The sequence below is a fragment of the Limulus polyphemus genome, unplaced genomic scaffold (genome assembly GCF_000517525.1).
Source record: "Limulus polyphemus unplaced genomic scaffold, Limulus_polyphemus-2.1.2 Scaffold78, whole genome shotgun sequence".
NCBI lineage: Eukaryota > Metazoa > Arthropoda > Merostomata > Xiphosura > Limulidae > Limulus > Limulus polyphemus.
Window position 1 is genome coordinate 1,173,476 of NW_013665688.1, and position 21,747 is coordinate 1,195,222.

Sequence of the window (21,747 nt, forward strand, 5' to 3'; positions counted from 1 at the left end):
TTGCTTGGGTCACGTGGACATGGATAAGTAATACTACCCAGTTGCGCACCTTCAGGGTCCACTTAGTATGGGTACAAAATTTCAGATTTCTGGGTTCTTTTCTCTTGAAGCTATGGCGGTCACATTTTCTTTTCTATGTGGTTTTTCGCTAGCTTGCCTCATAAAAATATACACACACGTACATGGATTAGTAATAGTACCCATGTGCACACCCTCAGGATCCACTTAGTATGTGTTCAAAATTGGAGCTATAGCGGTCACACACATAGATACGCCCTTATATATATATATATATATATGCATCTATGAGGGAAAAATACCTGTGAGGAGGTTGTGCATAAGTATGTATGTTTGCTCGCACGCACGCACACATCACACAAACACAAATTTACGGAAAAGAAAACCATTTATTCCCTTTGAGTGAAAGATGCCAAGCTGAGAGATGAATTCATTTTCATCTTGTTATCTCTTTCTTTTTACTGTCGATGAATGACGATGGACCAGTATTCTGAAGTGGCTAATGCTGTGGTCATGATCGTTGAAATGTTCAGCCACAGGTATGTGTGGGTCACAATTCTGGATGTTACAAATGTTTTTACATGCTCATTCGACCTGTTTGTCCTACGTCTAGTTTTTCACGATATAAACAAGTTATGCAATAGACTAAGCACTTGGATATACAGGTGAACAAGTGTTTGATTATGTACCTGGAGTAGTGTCCAAGTACAGAAGTATTGGTGTTGACGAAACGGCACGTGTTGCATTAAGAACATTCACGGCAACGCGTACCATATTAAAGATAAGTAATTTTCTTTGTGTGCGTATGCGCGTTTGTGCATATACATCTATATATACACACACATATAAGTCGTTTTCTATATTAAATTTTGTATTTTATTTCATGTTTAGACTCAAGAGCAATAGCTATTTTTCGAGCTTTACGAACATGAAATTTATTTACACTACTTACCTGGTATTATTATTGATCTTTTTCAAACTTCAACTTTAATTATTATTTATAATTATAGTGATGTATATATTGATATTATCCTAATCTTAAAACAATATTGATTTCTTTTGTTCCATTAAAGTTAAAATCACCAAATGAAGGATGTCCTAGCCCGAAATGCTGTGAGCATTAAAACGTTTATTCATTACTAGCCATTTTTCCCCCTTTTTTGTTTTTGACTTAAAACATATAACAAGCTTAACAATAACCAACTTTTATGAACATATGACTATATTCCTTGATGGGAAGAGAAATGTTTTGAGCAATAAACATTTGCTAAACATAAACATTTCTATCTTCACCAACTGTACCACCTGTGAAATGGCGAAGAAATTACATTTCGTTACTTATCTATTTGGACATGAGTTTGTTTTTCTAACGTGTGCATTCAGGGGAGGTGTAAAAAAAAAGGGCGTTGTAATATGTTTTGGCGCCTTAACTTAATTTGAGTTCATTTTACATGGGTAGTTTATTATTCTATTAAGATAGACGTACACACAGATACATAGACTTTTGACTCGTTAATATAGATTTTGTGTGATATTTAAAAGAGAGCAAACCTAGATCCTGCTTACTATATAGTTTTGTATTTGAACGTATGCTTTACGGTCACGAGATACTTTCAACGTATGATAACAGTTTATCACTTTTCAGTTTCATAAATATAAACTAAGCTGTAACTAAATGCTCGTTTTGTGCAATGTTAAACAATCAATATATTTACTCTCCTCAGATATAATATATAACTACAAGAGTTATCCTAATCTGAACTAGCCATGAATAACAAAATGTATATAATATTTTCTGCAAAAGGAGATAAATGTGTTTCAGTGAAAGCCCCTAGAACGCTCGGCAGTAACCCTTAGGGCCTTTAACACCAAAATTTGGCGTTTGATCCCTGCAGTAAGCACAGTACAGATAGCCAATTGTGCAGCTTTTCACTCAAAATAAAATCAGGTGTTTCGTTCAAAGACTCGCAACACTCGGACTTACACTTATTAACGAAGAACAATGAGAATTCCAAGTTTTAATTGTTATATATTGATGGTTTAACACTAGTAAAATTGGTATATGTTGATGGTTTAACAGTTGTAAAGTTTATACGTTGATAGTTTCACACTCATAGAATTGGTTTATGTTGATGGAGACAGTTTAACGTCCGTCAAGTTGGCATATGTTGACAATTTAATACTAGTAAAATTGTTATATATTGATGGTTTAACGCTAGTAAAATTGGTATATGTTGATTGTTTAACAGTTGTAAAGTTTCATACGTTGATAGTTTAACACTCATTGATGCATGTTCACGGTTTAGCAACTGTACAATTGGCATATGTATAGACAGTTTAACACCAGTAGAACAAACACGAGTCGAAGATTTCCTATACATAAAGTTGGCATATGTTAGCATATGTTACCTGTAGAGTCGATATATTTTCTACTTGGCACTTATATAGCTAATATTTTATAACATTCGATTATTTTAGTCTTTTTCTGCTGCTTAAGAACTTTATAGCTGAGACACATGTGCTCTTTGGAACAAAATAAATATTTTATTTCCCACCTGTAAAATTAGTATCTAATTTCTAGCTCTGGTGTATATTACAATTTATATATTTTTACTGTTGAATTTTAATATTTTATACACGAATATATGGCTTAACACCTTTTAAGTTTACATACGCCTACTTTAACACCTTGAAAGTTGATATATGCCTATTTTCTAACAATAAACATATATCAGTTGTGTAGTTGATACAGTTTTATCTCATAATATTTGATCTGTTTTTCTGTTTAACACCTTTTTAACTGACGCATGTACACTGTTTAACACACACACACACACACACATATATATATACTCGAAATGTGGTTTAACGCCTGTGGAATTGACATGTGTCTAAAGTTTTAACTTTTTAGAGTATACAAGTTTTTGAGGTTTAATACGTGTGCAATTGACAGTGTTAAATGCCTGTAAGCGTTATCTACTGTTTAATACTTGCTTTATTCATATACGTTTTTTTTTCATAGTCGCGTACACTCGAAATAGATCTATGTAAAACATAAATGTAAGCGTTTATCATAAGATATATTAGATTCATCTCATAAAAAAACAATCACTTAATGCGGTTTTTTTACACACTCAGAAAGCTAGGAATAATTCTTATGAAGGTACAGCTAATCTTGTAAAACACATGTTAGATAAATAAATTCTTAAATCTAGTCCATCCCGGAAAGCACCCTCCCCACTGTAATAACGATAATACGTTGAGCTATGAACTTTTGGGTCACTTATAGGTACAAGAGAAAGAAATGAAACAATGATGGGTAGTTAACCTTTCATTGTATGATACTGCTTTTGATGGAACTTCATCCATTAATTGTAATATTTGTGTTTTAGCGGGTGAAGATAACGAGTGTCGTCCCATAATCAGTTTCAACAAATTGATTTTGAATTCTTATATTTAGAAGCGGCTATGAACTCTGTATTTTATCACAGTTGGTGTATAAAGCAACACGTCACTGTTTCCGTTCTTTGAGCAGAACAGCGTAGTCTTCGATTTCACCGAAAACAACATGACGCAATCACACCTCCTGCGCGTGCTCTTACCGTTCATAGGGCTTATTTCTAAATTTAGCCTACAAAGCCGTAGTTCAGACTGAACCGTATAGTGTCGCTGTTTACTATCTATATCAGAGCAGTTCAAAGACATAAAGACTAATTTAACTTGTTCTGTAGCTTTTCTTTTTTTTCTTTTGAAAGAAAAATTAGATGAATAGACTTTATTACTATTATATTTTTACAAGCAATTAAATCACAGCTATTATGAAACATATGCTATATTTCCCTCTGCGATTTTGATTTTATATTGTAAAAGCACTTTCAGTTTCATAGCTTACAAGGTTTAACAATATACTGTTATTAGAAGAAATAGACCAGCGGAAACCTATTTTTATTCTCTAAGTACACATTAATACAGAAAACGTTTTCATCGATTAGAATATTGACCTAGTATAACATAACTTAGGGTTTCATCATAAATCATGAGAAATGGGAACAACACAACACAGTTCCAGCACACCTCGCCCCCTGTATCTTACAAAACGAGATCGCAACTGACGCAACGTGCAACCGCACGCAGGACTGCACTGCATGACATGATCACGCTTTTCTCTGATTGGCCAGCTTGACGAAGCAGACGACTCACTGTTGCTGTTGCACTATGGGTAGAATTAAACAGCTGATTTTGAGCAGAAGATGACTGACATTCAGAAGGGTAAGAACAAGTAATTAATATTTGTACATTTTTTGTCGTTTCCTAGATATCCGAGGATATATATATATATCGGCGAACCTTTAAATCGATTTCCTATTAATTCACTTTATATCATACGGATAAGCACCACAGTGTAATTTATGAGCGATTCATAAATATTGATTACAAAATGAAATTTGTATTTTGTGTTATACTTGTAGGTGTACGTCTATACTGTCGTTGGAAAAGTATTTCGTAATTGTATGCTAAATAAAGTTACACTGTGCTTCCTGAGTGGTGGAGAGGAACCAGTTACTAGAAACATTATTTTCTTCTGACACTAGAGAAACTGAAGCAACGTAGTCCGAAGTTAGAAATGGCGCCTCAGTGCTCGTAAGTACAGCTGATTTGCTGGACTTCTAATTATATTTGTTTTTTTTTATCTAATTTCCAAATTACCGTAAAAGAATATTGCCATAAAATCAGAACACACACACACACACACAGTTGGCATATTAGACATTAGACGATTAGTGATCCTTTTTGATATTCTCGTAAAAACATTTCAAAAATGTAACATTTATATATATATATATATATATATGTTGAAAATTATTTGGTTTTGCACAATATATATAAACTATTCCATTCAAATTAGCTTTTTCTTTGTCGGATAACGTGTATTAATGTTGCAAGATTGCAGTACGCAGTAACTTATACATTTTACTCCTGTCATGGAGTGCCAACTGAGTAATATGACTCATGTGTGTAATTACTTCGGAAACTACTCGTAAGAGTTACTGTTTGAAGTGAATAAAAATACTTTCCTAACGCATGACAATTCTGAAATACGTCTGTTGTTTGGAATCAGTGAAGTAGGTGAATATTCATAGATATGTTTATACAAAAATTGCACTTATATCATGAACGGGGATGTTAGAAATTTTGTGACGTAAGATACAGCATTTTAGTTTTGTGTCATGAACACAAATTACCTATATTATATACTCTAATATTTTAGGTGTTGTCAAGTTCCGAAACTGGAACAGGTGGTTTCATTTATCAAACATTTTGTTTTAGTTTTTATTACTCCGATTTCCTGTGGATACCGCGTTCCAGACAATCAGCACGTCACATTTTGTTCAAATATAATACAAAGTATTTTTATCAGCTTATCTATAGTACATATCTACTTCAAATTATTTATTTATATTATATCCTAAATATTGTTAAGCAGAAGCTTAATATACTACAGGTTTTAGTTACATGCTGTACCACTAGAGGAAAGAAGAAAGAGCCAATCTAACAGCGCGGAATGCTCTCACACTTCTGTTGCTAGGACCTTATGAGCATGCGTATGAGAATAGCCAGGTATATATATATATATTGTTTGTACGGAATTTCTTTGTCACCAACTGCGTTGATCAATAGAAGAACGCTTGCCAATCAGGACATTTAACGACATTTATTTTAAAACGCGATTTCACTTGATGCATTTAAATTCAGATATGCTTTTAAATTTGTTTTTTTAGGTTCCTTTTTTAAAAAAAAATCACTATATTCTTTAGTTTTCAGTGGAAACATTTGGAAATTTTCCATTACGTCACAAGCTCTTCGTTATGAAATTTAGTTCTAAAAATGTTTACTTACGTGCAAATAATCTGTAGTTGAGTGAAAACTATTGTTCTCTAGCTGGCTTAGTCTTCCACTGTGACTGTTTTCAAATCTAGATAAGGTTTACAAATACGTTAAGTTTGAACGATCTACTGAAGTTCAGCTTTTTTTTTTTTAGATAAGTTCATTTAAACGTTAAACCAAAGCACAAGGATGACAAAGAATTTAAGTGTGGGTCAGAAGGGAAAACATGATTTACAGGCGTTCAGTTTCTCGAAGTTTCAATAGCTAAAAAGGTGATCGTATTTTCTTAATTCTCGGTACTCAAGTAATTTTGGAGTACGAAATCTGAGAAACTGTTTTTCCTATTTATATTTTTTCATAGTTTTTTTATAATAGAAGATAGAATACAGGAACATACTACAATATTGTTTTGTTTGATAGAGCCAACAACATGTTTTCTTACTAACATCCTTATAGAAATTGATAAACGTATTTATATTATTACAAAAATTATGTTTAAAGTTTCAATGATACTTTATATTTACTTTGTAACACTTACATAAAGCACAGTTTATATAAATTTACTTTGTATACTATTATGAAAAGGAATAATTGTAATTTTCTCTTCAACTTTCAGAAAGTAGAAATAAAAAAAAACATCAACCACATATTCAGACAAAAAAGCTACAAATAATTAACAGTAGTAATTTTTGACCCAAACACCGATGCTACTATTACGCTGTTCGTATATGTTATTGATAATTATATGACTGGAACGCCAATTTCGTAAGAAAAGGTATTACTCATAACCCTCCAGTGGTTCTGAGATACATGATATTTTTAGATGTAAGACGTTGTAAAATTGAGCATCCTTATATGATCTCAATGCTTATGTATATTTTTTGTACATCTGAGGATAATGAAAAGAGGTTAAAATATGCTCGAAGAAGTATTCCTACTGCAGTCTAGTCTTACTTCTCTTACCAATATATACATGTTTTTTTTTAGCATAGTTGCCTGAAAAGTTGCTTTTAAATATCATTACTCAATAAATGCCGCCTTGTTAAAACATATTTCAGTAACTTTACTGGCACATAATACTTAAATTTGAAGTGATATTCTAAGATATCATTATATATAAATATATATAACTGCCCTTTCCTTTTTTATTTCACACTTCTGTAGCACACATGGTGTGTGTAATTCCCTTTCCTTTTTTATTTCACACTTCTGTAGCACACATGGTGTGTGTAATTCCCTTTCCTTTTTTATTTCACATATCTGTAGCATACATGGTGTGTATAATTCCCTTTCCTTTTTTATTTCACACTTCTGTAGCATACATGGTGTGTATAATTCCCTTTTCTTTTTTATTTCACACTTCTGTAGCACACATGGTGTGTATACTTTTCTTGTGATATTTATCAACTATTTAAAATTAAAAGAGGAAAGTTTAGCAACGAACAATCATTGATTATCTTCGGTGAGAGGCTATCGATTAAAAACAGTAGTTGGCTATTAAACCAGTGATTTCTCTACCATCAACTGATATAAAATGACCCATAAATACTTTACGGAGTTTTCTAATTGATCTTATCTGTATGATATATTATAAATATCAATTTCATGATATAGGTCAACTTAAAGGTAAGCAATAAATTAGTATCTTTAAAATACTACGGTAATGAAGATTTTGGGTTCTTGCCAATTACACGAAACAACGACAGCGTTGTATTCTGAGCCACAGTGTGGCAACACTAAGTGTAAACACCTCTTCAGTTTTAACAGAGGAAAATTCCTACCTATGTCACCACCATGATTTTGTCTTTTAACTGTAATTTATGCAAAGTTCCACCATGTATATACATCTAAAGTCACATAAATTGAAACCGAATTAGGTTTTGGTTGAAGTTTTAACTGTTGTGTTATCTACGCAAAGTACCACCATATATATATACATCTAAAGTCACAGAAACTGAAACCGTATAAGGTTTTCTTTGAAGTGTATCTTTTGTGTTATACGTGTAAAGTACCACCATCTATTCATCTAAAGTCATAGAAACTGAAACCGGATTAGTTTTTTTTTGAACTTTTAAATGTTGTATTATCTATGCAAAGCACCACCATGTATATGCATCTAATGTAACAGAAACTGAAACCGGATTCGGTTTGATTGATGTTTTTACTGTTATGTTATCTATCTAAAGTACCACCATGTATATGCTTCTAAAGTAACAGAAACTGAAACCGAATTAGGTTTTGTTTGAAGTTTATCATTTGTGTTACGTATGCAAAGTACCACCATGTATTTATCTAAAGTTACAGAAACTAAAACTAGATTACGTTTTACTCGTATTTTTAACTTTTGTGTCATGTTATTGTTAAGGTAAAGGAAAGAAATGTTGCCTTAAAAAAGTGATACATTTATCAGAGATATAATGGAAAGAATAACTGAGGGAAATATGAAGCATTTGCGAACACTCCACACTGCACTTAACACAAGAGTATACCAAAATAAAATTGTGTTATTCTCCTGGCATTTGCCACATGACTGAAAAATATCTTACATAAACATCTTAATCATATAATTCACGTTTTACTGAAGTATGAAATCTAATAGTTACATAATTTTTACATATTTTAGTCTTTTTTTTACATTTTTATTTAATATTGCCATTAATATTCTTGCAACTTGTCCATACTACGTCTAACGACTTAGTGTCCCTGATTTGGCCGATTCGTCTAGGTGTCGCAAGTTGCCCTCCAGCTTAAGAATGCTCAATACCTGATAGCATAAAACAGATTAGTAATTAGAACTACCTGTTTCATGCTATCAGCTATTGGGCATTCTTAACCTGAAGGGCAACTTATGCGACACCTGGACGAAACGGCTAAATCAGGAACCCTTAAGATTTAGGCATAACCATTCCTAATTTAGAACTATTTAGACGTATAGACGTAGGACAACCTATAACAGCAGCCGTCGCCTATCTTGGTACTCTTAGTCGAAAAGTATGACTGACTGTCAGTTTTAATGCTCCTATGGTTGAAAGCACAGATCATGTTTAACGGCTCTAACCTTGGACTTTTCGATCGCAGCTCAGCGCGCTAACCAGTAGGCCACGCCCTACCCAAGTAGTAAGTAGGATCTAACTATTAACCTATTTCATGTTATCGAGTTAATTATCTGTCTCATGTCAACAAGTAGGTTTTAAATATCAACCTGTCTTATGCTATGACAGATTTTAGAAAACGTAACCAGCACAACATCACTACGACATATTATTACTGAAACATGGTTTCATCATCTCTGTCTTATTATAACTTCCAGGAAGACAGTAACCGTTTCTGTTCCTTTAGTAAACGAGTCGATTGGTCTAGAGATTATGGAACTTTGCCAGAACGGCGGTGTGAATAACCTTTAATATATCAACAATAAGCAAGGCGAAAAAAAAAAAAGAATATGATTTTTCTCAACTAATAACCATTGTATTTGGAAAACATGTAATCCTTGTTTTTATTAACAAATAAAAAAATCATAGGTATAGAAGCCAATAAAAATAACTTAGATGTGATTGTATAAAGCTATTTTCTTATAATATAACTTGGTAAATTTGATCAGGGAGGAATGAATATTTGTGAAATTAGCATACAATGTAGTACGATTGAAATAGATAAAGAGATATGTTAATGCTATAAACAATCTATCTTGTTATCGAAGTGTTTGTTTCATTATTTTCTCGAAAAGCTGCTCAAGGGCAAGTTGTACATAGCTCTTCCTAATTTTGTACTTATAGACTATATAGTTAGTGAACAACATCCAACGCCATCTGTTATGACGCATTCGCGGTTCCAAAGTGAGGAGCGTGTATTTAAGATAATGGGATACGAACCACGAACCATCGTATTCACAGTTCGGGCACGCTAAGCACTTGCCACACTCGAGCCATTTTTAGCGAAGTGTGAACTGAATGGTACAAGTTTATCTGCACTGTTGGTGTCCTGAATTTATAATTATGGTAGAATAATGACAACAATTTTTTTATGGTCACTTTTTGAATTACGTAAAACTTAGAAAAAAATAATAAAAAACTCCTTGGCTTTTAATGTTTCATCATTCACAAAGAATAATTATAATTCACTGAGCAGTATAATAACGAGTAGATGATGTTGTTGTTTATCAACATCTCGAATTACATTTGTTATAAAAACAGAAGATGAAAACGGAGAAATAAAACATTCGTTTGTGTTTAACAAAAATATACACGTCAAAAAACGTCAAGATGAAAAAGATGTATATTTTTTTATTTTAGTATTAATGTTCAAATAACATAAAAAGAAAAACCTAAGCCTTCTGCTAAAGCATCTGGTGGATGTGCATGTTGGATTATGCAAAATATGTTAAAGATTTGGATGTCGTATTTCGTTATTAATAAAGCATCTCGAAACAAAAATGAGCTTTGGTGTCTGAAACGTTTCGAATCGCGCGAAAGCATACGTTCAAACTGAGTCAAGAAGCATACGTTCAAACGGTGTCAAGAAGCATTCGTTCAAACTGTATCAAGAAGTTATAACGTGATAAAGAAGAGGATGCTAATCTCACTATGCATATTTTTATCATCAAACGCTTTCTTTTTGTCGCGGTTGATGAAGAAATCTATCATCTGAACCTCAAGTTTCATCATCGGAGACAGTGGTTGATTGAAGAAGGTAAGTTTTCCACTTTGTTTGGTCGATTAGTTGGTAATATTCTTAGACTAGGTAGAACAAACATATATATTTACAATAATGATACATATATGGTAAGTTAACTGCTACACCTCACATTAGAAACCGTGATTATATGCTATAATTAACAGCCGCACTTCACGTTAGAAACCGTGATTATATTGTATAACGAATTGCCATACTTCAGGTTAGAAACCGTGATTATATGATCTAATTAACTGCTACACTTCACGTTAGAAACAGTGATTATATGCTATAATTAACTGCCACACTTCACGTTAGAAACCGTGATTATATTGTATAACGAATTGCCATACATCAGGTTAGAAACCGTGATTATGTGATATAATTAACTGCCACACCTGTGGTTTATTGCCAAGAATGATCAAGGTCGGGAGTAGGATTTAACCAGTTCTGACTGGCGTAAACATGCATACAACAGCAAATTCACACAGCTTTTCAGAAGAGAACTACACTGTTCATTTAGCGAAAGTTATTCAGAGAAGTCGTGAACTACGCAAGTCAGTTCGTGATTCATGTACTACAGTCAAACCGACTGTTCTTTTTAACTACAATATGCTTGTACTGTAGGGAAGCATGTATTTAATCCCTGACGCTTGTGTCTTTGGTTCCAGTTCTCGCTAAATTTGCATTATAATTCACTGCATCATTAGGGTAAGTTGCAGATCTTCTCAGGTGACTCTAAGATGTATGAAACTCTTGTTGCTTAGAAACAAAAACATTGTATAAACGTAAACTATGTCTTATTTACTTATATTTAAGGTGCGTTTAGTTGTCTTGTACTGATAACAATGAATTTATATTTACATAGTATTTGAAGAATATGAAACATTGATGCTAGTCAGCAGACAAGCCATTCAAAGTACAAAATATATATATATATGAAGCCCAATTTATCATTCGATTCATCATTTGTTAACGAGCTTCATATTGATTTTTAACATTTTAAACAGCTTATCTGCTGAATAATTCAGATGAATAAACTAATAATATCGATGTTACTTATTCTTCAAATCATATAGAGATATAGGTTCATTGTGGGTAGTAAAAGACATCTAAAACACAACACATGTATTATATGCTCTCTACCAGTATATGAATCCCAGTCTTGTTCTTTCGATTTACCCTTACCCAGGATTATTGAAGAGAGTTGTAATTAAACTAAATAGGTATAACTCAGTGACAAGTGGGGAATATAATGACAGATTGGGCCACATATTTATTTTAAGTATACCTGGTTTAATCGTGTTCACTCCAGGTACTGAAAAGTGCAGAAAAAGGTAATTCATTCAGTCACGTGTTCCTGCCTGTCCGTTTGGTAGAGCTAGAAATCATACGAAGTTAGTTAGTTTATCATCATAGGCCTCTCTCCTATATACAGTATATATATATTTTACATAAGGCAGACAAACTGGCGTGCTAATCGTTACAGAGCCTTTCACTTGTACAAATGTGAAGTTATCCCCATAGGTCACTTTCGTAGAATACTAACGAAGTGGCGAGCTAAAGATGCTAGATTTCGGGTTGTTACTGATTCAGTACCATATAGGATAATCAAAAAGATGTGATAGAATATAGGTCATTACCGGTTTCGTATTATACAGGTAAACAAAAGGAGGTATTGCATTATAGGACGTTATCAGTTCTGTATTGTAAAAGTTAAGCAAAAGGAGATTCTGAAATCTTGGAAGTTATTAGTTCTGTATTCTAGTGGATAAAAACAACAACTAAGGGTGGTTTAGAGATCGTGATTGGTTCCGTATTATAGTCGATGAATCAATGTACTGTTGTTTATAAAGCAATGGAGTTTCGGTTTCTCTATGAGGCACTTGTAATATAGTTGATAAAATAATCGAAAAGATTGTTTCCTCTCCTTGTCGTCTTTGTGTTTTCATCAACAGACTAATAGAGATGCTGATTTCACTGTCCTGTTTCCGCCGTTATAGTTTAGCCATTAAAATAGGGGAGTCGTAGATTTTATAGTTTTGACTGTTTCTGTAGTTTCCCGGTAGCTCAGCGGTAAGTCTGATGATTTATAATGCTAAAACTCGTGTAGCTTTGTGCTTAACAACAACAAAAATGTATGAGTATTGTAGCCTATAAAATAACTGAGTCAATGGCTTCTTAGTGCTGAGCTAATTTGTATTCTAATTAATGAAAAAGTGCAAATTTGAATCTCTTGTTCCTGATTATCTATGTACTTTAGTCATTAGACTAATGCAGACACTAACTTCTTGGTCCTGACTGTTTCTAAGTCTTAACAAAAATAACAACAGAGGTGCTAAAATCTTTATCCTAAGTGTATTTATTTACTAGTCATTAAACTAATACAGACATTATTAGCGTTTCAGTCAATAAGTCAACAGAAAGTTTGAATTGTTGGTCCTGAGTACCATTGTATTCTCATCAATAAACTTTGTTTCTTGTTCCTGACTGTTTCTGTACTTTAGTTAGTAACGTAATGAGGGTGCGGATTGTTTAACTAATAAATCAACAAAGATGCTGTATTTTTGGTCCTGATTGTCTCTGTATTCTACTCGGAAAATTAACGTAGAAACAGGCTCCTTGGTTGTAACTGTCTTTGTAAATTTAGCAAATAATCCACTGTAGATGCTGACTACCTGATCTTAGCTGTTTTTATATTTGTATCAATATAAACCACAGTAGACACTTATTGCCTCTTATTGGCTTTGTTCTATAGTAGAAAACAGTACAATCAGAGTATGTCTTTGCGAATTGACTATAGTGTTTCGGAAGTGTTCTTAACAAAATGTGAAACCAATTACAAACTAATGATACAGTTGATCTGACACGTGAGGAGGCAGATCGTCATTTACAACACAAACAGACAGTCGCTATCTATCTATATTGGCTAAATTCAGTCCTGCTTCAAGACAGGATAAATTGATCGCAACCGCAAATGAAAAACATGACAGTATGCAGACAATTAGAAATAAGGCAGCCTGTATATCAGACACCAAATGAGGTATATTCCTTTCATAAGAAGGCAAAATAACTTGTCTGTGATCGTGCTGATAAGATATACACGACTAACGCCTTGCAATGCTTTTATTTATTCATTTTTTACAGTTGAGTCACGCTTCACCCTACAACCAGATATAAGATCTGTGCTAATGTGGAAAAAAAAATCACATCCAACTCTATACTCAAACAGAAATGTTGCTTATGACTATGGTAGAAACATGGTGTAAGCAGAAATAAGGAATAGTACCATTAATGACTCACATTATAGATATCACGTGTTACGACACATTGTGTCACCTTATGCTGATACAGTTTCTCTGCCTTAACATAACTAATATGTTATGAACTTTAATTTTTTGTGCATTGCAGAAAGATGGTATGGCAGTAGTTATATTAGTGTTTTTCTGAAGGGCCTTCATGTTTTTGACTAGAGCTAAAATGACTAGAAATTTATGATTACAGAAGTGATTATACTAGTTGTTTTGAATAAGCCAGAGTTTTTCTGAGGACGGAAGGAACATAATATAAAGACAGATATTTAAATACTGAGAAATTTGAAGCCCTTTTTACATCACATATACTCTAACAAAATATTTAGGACTACGTAAGGCAGACAAGCAAAAATAGAACTGATACAAAAATAGAACAGCCTCCTATGGATTTTTCATTAATGAGATAACCAAACTCATAACGATAGAATGCATTAACAAACTGTTATTGATATTGTCAGTACCGCATTGGTGACTTTCATCCTTGTAGCTGTAGTTGGGTAATGATGATAATTTAGATCTTTTGTGTAATTTTTTTCAAACTGGAATTGTTAAAATAGTAAGAGTAACATTTTAAAGGAAATTCTAACTCTGATAAACAAATACTATTTTACTTCTTCTCAGTAACTGATTAGAAGAGAATAGTTTACATAAACAGACCAAACTGAAGCTGCCTCTGGCTCAAAATATCTCACTACCTGAAGTTGATGATATTATAATGGAATTATTCTATTTTTCCTTCGTGATATAGAGTTGTAATTGAATTAATAAACAATCGATGGATTTACGGAAAAAATCCACATCTCATAAGAAATTGATAGTAATTATTGCAATAATGCATAAAAGGAATAAAGAAGCATTTTATATCTCTTATTAGTATTATTAATTTTTCTAATAATTTAATTTAATAAGTGGCCAGGAGAAAATAAATAGGTTTAGGTTTATTATGAATTTTACGCAAAGCTACACGAGGGCTATCTGCGTTAGCCGTCCCTAATTTAGCAATGTAAGACTAGAGGGACGACAGCTAGTCATCACCACCCACCGCCAATAGTGGGATTGAACGTCACATTATAACGCCCCCACGGCTGAAAGGGCGAGCATGTTTGGTGTGACTGGGTTTCGAACTCGCGATCCGCAGATTACGAGTCGAGCGCCCTAACCACCTGGCCATGCCGGGCCAAATGAATAGGTAGGAAGTGGCTAAAATAGTTAATGGAACTTCCTTGATCTCTGCATCTGAGCAAAAATATAAAGTAAAACAAGCAGTATACAGATCTCATATAGTTTGGTAGCTCAGCATATAAGCGTCACCAAACATGTTTTGTAGTTGCATATCTGATTATTGTGCGAATAATGTACAATATAAAAATAAAATGAGTCATCATATCAATACACATTCTTTGATACACAGATTTCATTGCAGCAGAACTGTTATTTCAAAGTAACCTTTGAAAAATTTGTTATTAGTATAAAATAAACTTAGATAATAAATATTTAGCGTATTAAAATACTGTTGGTAGTGTCCAGGAACTCGTTAAGCATATGGTAGTGTGAAATCAAAAAAGAAAAGATTGTAAATACTGTGAAACACCACGTTTAAATATTGTGTTTATTAACAAAATGAAGTTTGTTTGTTTGTTTTTAATTAAGCACAAAGCTACACAATGGGCTATCTGTGCTCTGCCCACCACGGGTATCGAAACCCGGATTCTAGCGTGGTAAGTCCGCAGACATACCGCTGCGCCACTGGGGGTCCACAAAATGAAGTTGTAGTAGTTATAATATTGGTTGCATGTGCTGAATCTATTGCCAGCCGTCAATAAGTTTGAACTGATAGCTTAGAAGAAGGCAACTAGTCAACAGCACCCACGGTCCTAAGGCTCAGATAGTATTATTATTATTTTTTTGCAGGAATGGGACGCGAAAGTTGGACCCGCAGACCCACAGACTGCCACACTGAAAACACTGAACAAACGTTAAACAAGGTTGTACGTTCTGTTGTAGTAAAGGCGTTTTGATTGACATTTTTTTATTTACTTCTTGTCATCATTATATTGTAAAGGTTCGCAAAACAAACAAGAATTCCACTGTTAGTTTCTCAGTTTTACTTACAAGACATTACTGGTAACAAAAGTATGAATTTATATACGAGTTTACTACTTTATGATGAGAAACAACACAAGAAATGAACATATTTATCTATATTTTGCTTTAACTTGTCTTCTTTGTTGGACAGGTCTTGACGATTTTAATCAATTAGGCCGTGGTAAAAAATTGTGAATTTTCTTTATTCATCAGAAAGAAATATTACTTAACTTGCACAGTAATTGGCCCATTATAAAACTCGATCATGTATAAATACCCCCAAATGTATTAATTAAGATTGTAACGATTAGTTTTATAAATGGAAGAAGTTTATTGACATTACGAACATGACATAGCTAACTGTTGGTTTAACAAGCACATCATGTTATGACATATACACGATCAGAGAGAATATTTCTGAAAAGTACAATAATCAATTCTAAGTAAAACTAAAGTTTGCATATTTTATAGGACAAACTTTCCTTTAACTCTGTCAATTACACGAAATAAGCCTACACACAACATACATCTTTCACAACTACTCATAAATGAAACACACGATATTTAAGTTGCACATTGCTCAAATCTGATCAATCTCAACCAGTTATCACAATCCTCACTATAGATCTCTGTGTTAGGAAATGACCGAGGCCTACTTATATCTGAATGAGATTTTTTCTATGGGACAAAATATTAAATACAATACAGGCTTGAAAGTAAAGCATAGGAGAATTGCAAAGTCCCAGTAATGACACAAAGAAAGCTTAAAACTATGTGTGCTAGAAAGGCGCCCTTTTTTCGAAGTCTAGTTTTTATTTTTAACGACACACTACAAATTTATCAAACGAATTACAAACGATGCTACTTTTTCCGTTTTTTTTTACTTGTGACAGAAAAATAATAAAGAATAGTTTTTACTTTCTAATAAAAGTGAAGCTACGTTAAAAAAATTACAGAAACATTCCTAAAATATCGTATCCTTGGTGTTCTACTTTCCTCTGCAGATCCGATCTTGTTTGTATATAATGTTTACAACTTGAATCTCCTTACGATAACAATTTCGTAGCTAAAAATTGCTACAGAAAATTGGAAAGGGAATTCCTACAACTGGTGGGCCCTAGAATTGAGCCCTGGATGTTTCGTTTTTTTTTCCTTCCATCGTTTTTAGGTGTTTACCATGACATGGTTCTCTATTAAGCGACCTTCGCGGTGACTGGAGAATAAGATCATAACTCTAGCAGGAAAAAAGAAAAAGGTCATAATATTATTAAGTGAGATGAGAGACAAGTTTTAGAGTTCTTATGATGTTAAAAACAGCTGATATTCGGACAGTTTGCATAAAAAACTGGAACTCAAAACCCCCTGTTCTCTGATAGACAGAACCAACATAGGATTTATATTCAAGATTTATTATAAATCTGTGTATTATTTTCATTTGTTTATATTTCGTAATATTATCAATCGTTGGTTGTTCCACGTCACTTAATCGAATCAGTAGAATAAATGTTATTGAAAATAAGTGTGGAAAAAATTATGGCCTGCTTCTAAACTTCTTATAACGTTCAGTTTCTAGTTCAAGTATAAACACTTTCAACATTCTTATATTTGTTCAAATATAATTATCTGATTATTTAGATCTAACTAACACATTACATAACCGTAAGGATATTGTTTTTGTCGACGTTGAATGTGAATTTTAACAACTAAAAAAAATACTCATTTTTGTTTCATTTACTATCTGCAAATCTGTAAATTAAAAATTTACATAAGTATGCTGTTTGTATTTGAAAGCCTATAACAATTAACTATTTTATCTATATTTGACAATAGAGCATCATTTGATCTAATACCTGGGTCAACAGCTTTAGTTCGAGTGCTCTTTGCACAAATTATTTGTGGAAGGTGTTTTAGAAGTCTGTACTGGTAAGAAAAATGACTCTAAAATTGACACTCACTTCCGGTTGATATAAAAAAATTACTTTATTACAGGACGCCGGTAATTCAAACAACACCATCTTGATATTAACTGTCCCTCTCTCTAAGTTTGTTTGTTGTTGTTGTTTTCATGATTATTTTAACTTGGTCTCACGAAAATTGAACTACTGGAATTCTCTAAGTTCCTCTCATATAAAACTCACATTCATGCCCTTACCATCTGTTTTAAGTGACACCACTTTATTATCACAAGTAACGGAAGAGAAACTTTCGGATGACAGTTACAATGTTTTTTACAAACTCGTTAAAATATAATTTATGTTGTGTTAAAACAGCTAAAGTGCAGAGATATTATTATTATGTAAGTGAAAGTGGAAACTCAAAGTTCAGCAGGCAGAACAGCAAAGTCGTAGATCAGATTTTATATGTTGTAAACAGATCATAGTGCCATTATATTTTTTTACCCATGTTACCAGAGATGTTATTGCTAAGCTGTTAGAAGTTATTTTAGGGACATATCTTTCAATTCACGATTTAAAATTTTAAATAAATGGAGGATTGCATAACAAATAATGTCAGGAAGTTAGCTCTTAGTTCTATTTAGGCTGTTTTTTTTTATTCACTTTCTATAAATTGTAAGTAATTGTAATTCAATAGTTATTTTTCCTACACATCGTACAACATTTATCTTTGTAGACTATCACAGTACTACCGGCTCCGGTGTCGTTTCAGACATACAAACAAGTGATCAACATTACATTTTTTTTTTATGAATCAGTAGATCTAGTCGCCAGTGGTTGTTTTCGAGGTGTCGTGTTTCTAGGGGCATAATTGTAGGTTGTGGAAAGAGTGCGGGTGGGACTAAACAGCCTTTTTAGACATCAGATTATTACAAATTTTCTAGGATCGTTTTAAAGGATAAATGAATGTCCAAACATCATATTTTTGTGCAGCGTGTAAATGCATATATGTATATGCTTATTCATCAAAAGGACTCCATGGAAATGAATGAAATGGCTAGTTTCGAACTTTATCGTGAATAGTTATAGAAATGCTTGATGAAGCACTTAAACAGTGTTGGGTGTAATATGCCTAAATATTTTGAAACAAATTTATTCACACATCAGAACAATATGCTTTCACACACTCACGCATACACATAAAATACAAGGCCTTTGTAAGTTACGCCCTAAGAAATCTGCCAGTCATACTGAATTGACAAACTCTAAGCCAGTAGCTTTTAATATGGATATGGAAGATGTAATATGGCTCACTTATTATAAGTTATTCTTTTTTTACTTTCGCTCACAAAGTTTTCGAATTCCTTAATGTAACGTCAATGTTGTCCTTTAACCTTGTTTCAATGCTGCTTTCAGAGTGAAGTGTACAAGATTTTTCGTCAGAATGCTACATTGATTGGTAAAGAGCGAAAATTAATCTTCGTACGTATAAGCTTGTCTGAAATATTTAAGTAATATTCACAGTTAATAGAAACCATTTAGTTACGATTATAGCGTACAACATTTCCGAGGACTGACATCCTATACAGTATGAGAAGCCCCCAGTGGCACAGCGGTATGTCTGCGGACTTACAACGCTAGAATCCGGGTTTCGTAGCCCGTGGTGGGCAGAGCACAGATAGCCCATTGTGTAGCTTTGCGCTTAATTACAAACAAACAAACAGTATGAAAAAGAATTATAGGTCAATATATATCAACACTGTCGCCTATTGTACGAGACACAGTTATTTGATAAGTATTGTAAGTGATAAAATATTAATCACAGTTGAAGTATGTAATTTTGAAAGAAACGTACGAAGTATTATTTATGTTATCTTGGCTACTTACACTTTTAACCTAAACGATGAAGTCACTTATAGCGTAATAGGGTCATCATATAATGTTATTTAATAATATCACCGTGTTATGTTTCATTTTCAATCTATAGCCATATCGCCAGGAATTCTCAAACAGGATTTATGAGTAAATGACTAGCAAAGTAAAAAAACATTTATAATTTATTTACTTGTATTAAGCAGTTCGTTTCACTTTAAAAATATCTCAAAGGCTGTGCATCTCTAGATTCAACTTCCTTTTATTACTGAGTAATGAACATGTTCTTCCAGAGAGGGCGTCTAAATAAATACGTTTCTGCACCGCAACCTTTCAATAGCATAATTTCAAAACTGCCTTTATTACTAGAATCACGAAAGTATATCTTGTTAAAATTTTTTTGGGGAAGTCTTCTGATGGTTCATACAATTTTCAGCTGACGTCTTTTCTTAAACTTTGACAGCTGTAATCAAGTTAATATATCTATATCAATATAAACTTCACTTTAGAGTACCCCTAAGGACGCTTTAGTCAGTTGAATCAATCGTAATATTTTAAGTGAATTAAATAGATCTTAATATCCTTCATATTCATTAACCATTAATTATACCGTACTTGCATGGCCGTTTTATGATATTCATTTTGCAAAGGGACTATGAACTTATTAGTAACCTTTCTAATATTTATCTTGTCATAAAAAGTAACCCATTACATTAATATAATGTATCGTTTCATCTTATCTGTGCATGACAACAGCAACTTGAAAATCTTGTTTCAAATACACGGGTCACTTAGGTATGTTTCCATAGTGATTGAGCAGAAACGTTGATTCAACTATAAATTACACATTAATGAGTAATACATACATGATGTGCACCATATGTCAGTAGAGAGAAAAAAAAAGAAAAAATAAGGACGCTGTACACGCTTGAGGGCATTGATTTTGTAGAGGAAAAATCCACATAGAATGCTATAAAAGAACATGTTTATATCAGCCAGTTGTAGCCCCACAGGGCTTTGAAAATGCAAGATTTTAAAGTATCCTGAAGAACAGAATTTGGCCTTTACCAGTAATCAGTAGAACAACGTAAGAGTTAATATGAAATATAGATAAGCAACTGACCTATCAAATTCATAAAATGTAGTGCATTATTCGTGTAATATATATCAAACATTACTAAATAACACTTTAAAGTTACATCAAATAACAGTCTATAGATATCAAACAGTGCGTTCCATTCACGTAACTTGTACGTGTAGAAAAACTTCAACACACCAGCTTCCTAAAGAGTAACAGTCGCGTACGTGAAGGATGATTTGTGTGTGTGGTTACAGTATTACAACTTATGTTGTGTGCTGCACATAAGCGCCCCAGGTTGTTTATGATATTCAAGAGGATAAATTATATATATACTTTGTTGAGTAATAACTGTCCTTGAGTTTAGTCCTTTATCCGACTGGTTTAAGTTTTCTGATTGGTTGTTTCTGGCTACCATGCAGCTTGTAGCAGTTGTATATGGTTTGAAGCCGAAAGAATATGTTTAGAATGATTGTTGATTTTGAATTATCCGTTTAATAGTTATTCACACTACAATAAAACACACATACATACAGAAGCTAGACAAGAAAAACAGAATATCTCACAGCTTCTAATTTCTGAAGAGATTAAGGAAATCAGGTTACGAAGTCGATTTCAAGATCTGTTTGTTTGTTGCTAAGCGCATAGCTGCACAATTGACTGTTTGTGCTGAGTCCACTGCATGGATGAAACCCAGAATTTGAGCATTATCAATTTCAAACTTATCGCTGAATCATCGGGGAGGATGAACTACCTTCAAGAATGAGTCATTACAATTCTGAATGCATTGACAATCACCAATGATAGCCTTTCGTTAGCCTTCGTGGTTAAGGTTTTGCGGGTTATTTACTATTCATTACTTGGGAGACCATTCTCCTCCAAAATTCAATAATGTTTTGAAAGCCTTGGATACAGAGCGGTACACCAG

At 33.1% G+C, this 21,747-nt stretch overlaps 1 protein-coding gene across 1 annotated transcript in view; it reads left to right on the forward strand.

The window, feature by feature from the left end:
• The first annotated feature begins 4,194 nt into the window (after positions 1–4,194).
• Positions 4,195–21,747, forward strand: part of LOC106467309 (monocarboxylate transporter 12-like) — a 58,787-nt gene continuing 41,234 nt past the window's right edge. Inside the window, exons 1-2 of the mRNA XM_013927654.2 lie at positions 4,195–4,287; positions 4,488–4,659. Of these exons, the coding sequence (XP_013783108.1) occupies positions 4,643–4,659 (17 nt within the window). The 5' untranslated portion in view covers positions 4,195–4,287; positions 4,488–4,642. The remainder of the gene's footprint in view (positions 4,288–4,487; positions 4,660–21,747) is intronic.